General features: G+C 36.6%; 2 protein-coding genes across 2 annotated transcripts; one reads left to right on the forward strand and one right to left on the reverse strand.

Annotated features, from left to right (window-relative positions):
* Nucleotides 1–1,236: 1,236 nt before the first annotated feature.
* LOC105441581 lies at nucleotides 1,237–3,631 on the forward strand. Its single transcript, XM_030993353.1, has 2 exons — nucleotides 1,237–1,444; nucleotides 1,785–3,631. Exons 1-2 carry the CDS (start codon nucleotides 1,364–1,366, stop codon nucleotides 2,121–2,123), a joined length of 420 nt encoding a protein of 139 aa, XP_030849213.1. The 5' UTR covers nucleotides 1,237–1,363; the 3' UTR covers nucleotides 2,124–3,631.
* Nucleotides 3,530–6,885, reverse strand: LOC115927725 (putative nuclease HARBI1). Its single transcript, XM_030993945.1, has 4 exons — nucleotides 6,535–6,885; nucleotides 4,732–4,995; nucleotides 4,254–4,390; nucleotides 3,530–3,749 (listed from the first exon to the last, which is right to left on the reverse strand). Exons 1-4 carry the CDS (start codon nucleotides 6,883–6,885, stop codon nucleotides 3,530–3,532), a joined length of 972 nt encoding a protein of 323 aa, XP_030849805.1.
* Between the last annotated feature and the right edge of the window lie 956 nt (nucleotides 6,886–7,841).

A 7,841-nucleotide genomic window follows, 5' to 3' on the forward strand; every position in this document is an offset into this window, starting at 1 on the left:
TAATGTAACTTTGGTCTTTGCAGAAACAAACAAAGAGGAGAGGAAACTACAGCGATTGCCAAATCGAGCATCTATGCAGGTTTGTCCAGGGAAAATGTGCCATCCTATTCGGCAAGGCAGGAAACTGCAGCGAACGGGTAAGACTTCTGAATTTATATGATAAAATTTTACGTGCTAATAATGGTACTTACGTTCCCTCCTAAATCAATGACTTTATTTTGAGGTGAGACCCTCCCCTTCAGATTTGGGGCGTGAAGAGACCAATCACTGCAAAATATAGAAGGGGCATTTTGAAACTGAAACAAATATAACTGATGCTTTTAATTGTATTTAATATTTGTAATGTTTGTAGTATTACGGGATGATTCTTTTTCACATTTAGTAGGGTCTAAACGTATTTTTGCAAGGATTAGAACTTTAATGACATAAAATGTGCATCTGCATGAGTGCTATTGCATTCTTGTTCCTGAAACTATAATATTACCTCCAATCTTTATTTTTATTTAGGTGCAGGAGAGGAAGAAAAGGGCGTGGGAGGAGGCAGCCATCACCATGGCGGCCATAGGTTGCCCCAACCGGTCGGGCAAGGACTTGAGGTTGTTGTGGAACGACCTCAGGTCAAAGGCCAAAAAATATAGAGACAGCTGCAATAAGACGGGTGAGTCTTTTTGCTTAAAAATAAAAATTACGATGTGAAATAAAATCTGTGCCACTTTACAATTATTTTGTTGTTATCTGTCTTTGAGTTTTGCATAGAAATTTATTACACAGCTCAAACAGAATTTTTTTAAAGGCCAAGTAAATATGTGCTTTTTATTAAGCAATCTTTTCATTGCTCAGGGTAAGGTGTCTATCTTGACAACAATGCAACTCTGCAAATCTTTCATGTCAAATACAAATCACACTAAAATTGCCATCATCACTGTGATGCCTACTGTAGTCTAATTAAAGGTCAGTGTAATTGTTTTGGTTTAAATTAAATACATATGTAAGAATGTATTGACAGTCATTGAATGATTCTCAATATTTTTCTTATTTAAAGCTTATCTGCCATAGTTTACAGGAGGGATTATATCGCCCTGCAAGGTCACTGGACAGGTGGTTATCTCATCAATTCAGCTCTCAGTTAACATAAGAAAAAGAGGATCATGGGGGACCAATGATCACCGACTAGGCATTGTTTGTTATATAGAGGGCGCAAGTAGCTACAAGTAGTGCAGTGGGCCTTTAATTCTTTTAAAAAAACAAACACATTTTATATATCTTTGAGAAGTTCTATAATGTGTTATCTATTTCTTCTTTTCTTGTTTTGTCTTCTCAATCTCCAGGGGGAGGAGCGTTCGACTTCAATCCAAGGCATGAGATGGTGCTGAGTGCCATGACAAGACAAGTCAAGGAGGGGATCTTGCCTCAGTCCAGCGAGACTGGAGCTTCAACACTGCCGGTAAACATTGATTATTACAGGAGAGTCATAAAAACCCTCACATAAATGTAGAGGGTGTATCGGAATTTACAATTTATCAATGTAATTTTATTTTTTCTTTGAAAAGGTAATTTGATCAAATATTTCCTGTATTTGTTATATTGTTTATTTCACAATTTTACTCCATGTATAATTGTCATACATATTTTTTGTTAATTAATATAAAAAGAGCAACTGCTCTGAATTTCTTGAGAATAAGCAAAACACCTAACCATGCAATTTCCATTTCAAATTTTTGACCAAAAAAAAGGAATAGTATTTACAATTTAGTTTTGGCTTTGTTTTCATTTCTTCTTCACAGTTGTCTCAAAATGCAGGGGCCGTGGAGCTTCTGCAGAGCATGGGGGAGGAGGCAGGAGCGGTGGAGGAGGAGGTGGAGGGGGATGAGGTAGAGATGGTTGAGGAGAGGGAGCCCAGAAGGGGGAAGATGAAGACAAAATTTGGTGGAAAAAAAACAGTGAAAAAGTCTAACGGGGTGTCGTACGAAGAGTACCAAGAGCGTCTCCTGCAAGTTGAGCAGGAGAAGCTTGAAGTGATGAAAAAAAATCATGAGTTGTTGAAAAATAATCATGATTTGATGAAAAGTATGCTGACAGTGATGTCAGAATACTTTTCATCAAATCATGATTGTGCAAAATGATTTTTTTTTTTTTCATTTTTAGAAAATTTACCGTTATTTGATTTGATTCCATTGACTTCAAACATATCAAGATTCTCCTGCTCAATATTTGGTAAGACGCTTTTGGTATTCTTCAAACTATGTACAATTTCACCTCCCCCTTTCCATTCTCTCTCTCCTAACCATCTCCATCTCTTTCTCTTCTTCCAAACATTATTGGTGCCTTTATTGATGCCTCCATTTGTCTTCCCAATTTCACTTTGTAAATCGCTCAACTTTCATCTGTGTAATATATGTAGGGTAAGAAAAATACTCCCCAAAGAAACTTGTAGCCATGCTATTCGATCGCTTGTGCTTAGTAGGTTAGGTTACTCAAACTCCCTATTTATTAATGTGAATAAAACAAATATTGAGAGGTTGCAGGGCATCCAACATCATACCGCCATGATTGTTTTGATGTTTTGAAAGCAAGGAAGCAGGATAGGGCAACTCATTTATTGGAGCATTTACATTGGTTGCATACTGAGAAGAGAATTCGTACAAGGTTTCTTTGATTGTTTATAAGTGCATACACAAATTTCCCTGCTGAATTCAAAGGCTATTTTCAGGAATTTCCTCTTCTACCATATAGCAGATAAGCTGATGTGACAGAGGACCACTCAGCAAACAATGTATTTTAGATTTTGACCAGAAGGTAATTTGTACATTTTGCAGACAAAATCTAATTTTGTCATGTGCGGCATGAATCACAATTATGTCAGATTATTCCTGTCTGTTTAAAGTTGATAGTGACCTAGAATCCAAATGAAACAAAGAATATTGGTAATTTTTAAGACTTTATTGTCAGATTCCGTTGAGTGCATGATTCAATTCTTTTTCAAAGTTAACAATACATGTGAAGAGTACATTTGAATATGTGCACATCGTAATTCCACCTCTTGCAATAACCAAACTGAAAATGAATCAGTCTTTACTTGGCACAAAACATACCACTGTGCAGTACTAGTATCTGAAATATTAGAACCTAAGTAGAAACACTTCCACAAAGACAATTCCAAGTTCCGATATTTTTAAGAGGAACTTTTAGATGGTTTTATCATTTGATTACTCTCAGATTTACACATGTTTATATTTTCAGCCTTTAAATGTATACTCCACCTTTAAGGGAAGATGATAAATTGCACTATTTTGCAAATTCCATAGATCAGTTAGGTACAAGTCAATCTTTAACCTGACAGAACCTTGTTTCTTAACCAACTAAAATTTGTTAGGAGGTCAGAAAACTATGATCACTGTATTTTGTTGTTATAAAATACAGCATTAAAGCTATACATTCACATTTAAATATACTGTATAGTGCTTGCAAACAAGTTATGACATTTATGAAAAGTAATTATTGATGAGTTCTGCTCGAAGAGCAATGCCAGTCAGCTGGTTCTGATCTGCGGGGTGGTGTGGCACTTCATCCGGTTCCACTTCGATGGCTTGTTCCGGTTCTTTAAGGTCTTTGGCGATGTTAAAGAGGCAATTATGATGTCGCATGCTCTTGGTGCAGACATCTGGATCCCTTGTCCCATCAGGCACCTGAATTTGTTTTTCAATTGCCCATTCAATTGTTCTATGGTGACACGTGTTCTGCAGTGTGCCCTGTATACATAGTAGTCAGAAATATTATAATGAATAAATAATCCAACACTGTAGTAATCAATTTTTGGTTCATGCTACATCTCTCAGGATCTTTATTAACCCAACTTACCCTTTAAGAAAAAGCATTTGTAAATATCGATATAATATATGCTATTATCTTGCCAAGACCTTTTCTTCCTTTATTACATCATTAACAAAGACTCAAACTACAATTGTATTCATTTTGTACCAATATAGTTATATACTATTATAAGATCTAAATATTTATTTATCTTTTTTAAGTTATACATTATTTATATTCAAATGAACATAATTTATAAATGTATATAAAGTGTATGGTATTATGATTTATGTTCAAATTTTGAGATGTACTTTGTACAAATATAGTTGGTATTATGTTATTAAACTGATACATTCCATCACTTTTAATCATTGAAGGGCTCTCTGATTATTTGTAAGTAACACTTTAAAGATTTGAGTGAACGTGATGGATTGAGTACTTGCCTGTTGTAATTTCTTTCAGCATTGCCTTGTGGGTCCCGTAGTGGGGTGATTAGCCAAGGCTGGAGGGGGTAGCCGGAATCTCCAACCAAGATGCCAGGTAGCTCTCCGTCTGCGAAACGCTCTCCAATGCGACTGTTCTGTGTATTGAATTATGAAGAAATGTATCATTATTATTATCTTTGCAAAATGTGATTAACAAAACAAAACAAAACAAATACAGTTTGGGCTTCTCTCAGTCCATAGCAAACAAATTGAGAAAGATGTCAGACATTACATAGTACTTTAATATATTTCTTTAATATCAATGTGACATTAATTTGTTTAAATTAAAAATTAAAATTATTAATATAGACTAAATGGATGATTGATGATGATAATGATGATGGTGATAATGATTTTAATGATGAGTAGGATGATAATCATGATATTGGCAGTGATGATAATAGTGATCAGAGATGCTGATAAAACTGTCACATACCCTCAATACTCGGCTGTCGTGAGTGCTCCCAGGCCATCTTGCACACACGTTGGTTATCTTGTACCTCGCATTGCAAATAAGCTGAACGTTTATGGAGTGCTTGCCCTTCCGATTCGTATAGATGTACTCGTCGTCGAGGGGAGCCCCATGCAGTTCAACGTGAGTCCCGTCGACGGCCCCGACAACGTTGGGCATTCCAGCGAGGTTAAAAAAATCGACCTGCGCTGTTTTGACTTCTTCCATGGTTTCCGGGAACTTGATCACCTGTTGGTAAAGAGTAAATATGTGTTAAATTGTTGTCATATATATATGTCACACTTTTGGCAATGTTCAAATTCATAGACTGTAAATAGCGTTAATATTCAACAACAAAAAAAGTGAATGATTTTTCATCTAATTTGATATACCATGGATGTTTTATTGTATAGTACTATTTCTCATCATAGTCAATTCACTATAACGAATTGTTATGATAAGGGAATTTTTTCAGGGGGAGCTAGTCAAGTGTTTCATGTTCAATTATTGATATAGTTCATGAATAAGACATATAAACAGCACTGATTTGATGAAATAAGAAAAAAACTCCCACTATGATGCCATCACATGTTTTAATCAAAGATAACTTTTTAATTATGTATCCTTTATCATATTTAATGGCCCTTTTTTATTAAAAATCAGCCGTTTCATTTCTTTAATTTTGCTTTATCAATTAAAAAAAACAACATCTGGATTTGTTCTTAAGAAGATGGATTTTTTAGGTAGTAAGGAGTATGAAAGTGTTTATATTCATCATTTGGTAAACGTCTCAAAACAACTGGTATAGACACGATCATATGAAAAAAATTAAGCACGATCAAGAAAACAAATTGACAAAACCATAGCTACAGCCGTCTTTCATTTTCACAACAAAATTTTGAGTGTCTAACTTTAGATAATTCTCGCTACACGTTTAATTCGATGCAGGGCGCAGGATCGGAAGATGTAAAGAGAGCTAAGCCTCTAGATCTACCTGCGATCAGCAGAGGTGAACAATTTTACAAAAAACCGTTCGTGTATATTTCAAAACTGTTGAGAGTACTTTTGCAGTACCGTGTTGACAAATTATTATGCTATAGTGTTAAACCAACTCGAAGTTTGTGACTCGGTTACTCAAAACCTTCGGGTAAGTACAGAATCTTCGTGCCTTACATGAAATTCCACATGTGGGACGGGTCGCAAAAAAAAGTTTCGTTGCATTTGGGTGGAGACTACAGTGACTTTAACAACAATTGTATAAAATCTCTGTTACGTGAATTTGATTTCAGTAACCCTGATATATATCCGTAAGCCATTTAATTGATCTAGATTAGTCATCTAAATATTTTTTGGTATAAGGTTGAGAAAATTATGATTCTTCCGAGAGTTAATGGGGGAAATTGCGGTGCCATCGCAGCCGATACGCCAGTCGGCTATCGCTCCGCGGGTGCTGGGCTAGCTGCAGACGGTAGACGGACGCCATAGCAACGACAGGGCTATTTTTTTTGTAAATCGAGACTTGAAAGAACTTATTTAAAAAGTTCATTTATGGATAAAAGATCTCGAATTAAGGCATATATCTACCGAAATGGGGTTTTGCCTCATGAACACTGTACTGGGTATATATTTTAAGGAATGACTATTGGCAAAAATGTGTGATTTTCTTGCCAATTCAACCATGAAAAGTGAAATGATCACATTTAACATAATTAATAGGGCCTACAGGATTTAAAGTCTAAGATTGGATCATATTCATGCCATAAAAACATTTAAAAAATGAATAAATACCTCGTCCCGGAGCTCGCCGAGGGCTAGAGCGACTCTCCGCACCGTTCTAGATGTAGTAGAGATGTGGATGCCATGGATGCAGCTAGTGCAGTCCATCACAGAGCCGGTGGCGAAAAAACGAAGAGCGACGAAAACCTGCAAGCTTGGTGGTAATGCGTGGTTTCTCCGGGTACTATGTTGGATCCTTCTGGATAGTCTGTTGATCAGGTGGAGGCATCCCTGCCTGCTGAACCTATACAACTTGAACATTTGTTCGTCGTCGTATAGGTCCAAGGGATGCCTCCGATCGCGAAATACCCTCTCTCTCCGGAGAGCAGCGGCGTGCTGTATGGCATGTAGTAAGGCTGCCATCTTGGAATGAAGGCTTACCGTAATTGATTGATGGTAGTTAACGCTACCTTCATAGCTGTAGTAAAGTTACCGCTGTTTCTGAAGTGCTTACCGCTAAAAAACTACGTTAACTCTTTATGCAATGGAAAGTTAACGCTAACTTTAAATTTAACGCTGTTTCTGGACTTACCGCTAAATTAGGGGCTTAACGCTACGTTAAAAGTTTTATGCAACGGGGCCCAGGTGATTTTGACAAGTTTTGAGACTGAAATTTGCATATCAAAATATATGCAAATTTATGACGTCATTAATAATTGAAGACAATAAAATGAAATAAAATAATTTTGTCTACCTATTTTTGTATAGTTTACGAAGATTATAAATTTGTTGATAAATTTGGTGGAGATTAGAGTTATATCTGCTGAGAAACAGGGTAAAATGTAAGCACATAATTCACAAAACCTAAGAAAGTGTGCAAAAAAAAGAAAAACTGACATTTCTACATATCTTCAAATAAGGAGCAAAAAACTGTGTCCAAATTAGTTTTTTTCTTGGGAACATCTTTTTTCTGATATTGAATTACTTGACTTATGCCGTCCACGCAGGCCAAGGGCCTCGTGATGGCTTCTGTATGGTGATGGTATGCCAGGTTTTTCTGTCTGCAGCCAGTCTTGATGCATCTGTCAGCCTTCTTATGGATCTTGCTTTACGGTCCTCTAAGATGCAGTCAAGCCATCTTTTGGGTGGACGGCCTCTGGGTCGGTTTCCTGTGACGTTTCCTTCAAAAGCAATTTTGGGGTATCTTGTGGGTTTCATTCGTAGGACGTGACCAAAATATTTGAGTCTTTTAGTCGAGACTTTGTCCATGACATCTTGTTCGAGGTTGAGGGATTCTTTGATGTGGGTGTTTCGGAGCTTGTCTAGTCTTGTCACCCCCATGATGCGACGGAGGCATTCCATTTCAAATACTTGAAGCC

The sequence above is a fragment of the Strongylocentrotus purpuratus genome, unplaced genomic scaffold (assembly GCF_000002235.5).
Source record: "Strongylocentrotus purpuratus isolate Spur 01 unplaced genomic scaffold, Spur_5.0 spur5_scaffold_20, whole genome shotgun sequence".
NCBI lineage: Eukaryota > Metazoa > Echinodermata > Echinoidea > Camarodonta > Strongylocentrotidae > Strongylocentrotus > Strongylocentrotus purpuratus.

Coding starts and splice junctions, on each gene's coding strand:
- LOC115927725 (XM_030993945.1), bottom strand. CDS start 6,885: ATGGCAGCCTTACTACATGCCATACAGCACGCCGCTGCTCTCCGGAGA. Junction 4,391..4,731: donor ACGACAGCCGAGTATTGAGG/GTATGTGACAGT, acceptor TTCAATACACAG/AACAGTCGCATTGGAGAGCG. Junction 3,750..4,253: donor GCTGAAAGAAATTACAACAG/GCAAGTACTCAA, acceptor CTATGTATACAG/GGCACACTGCAGAACACGTG.
- LOC105441581 (XM_030993353.1), top strand. CDS start 1,364: ATGGTGCTGAGTGCCATGACAAGACAAGTCAAGGAGGGGATCTTGCCT. Junction 1,445..1,784: donor CTGGAGCTTCAACACTGCCG/GTAAACATTGAT, acceptor TCTTCTTCACAG/TTGTCTCAAAATGCAGGGGC.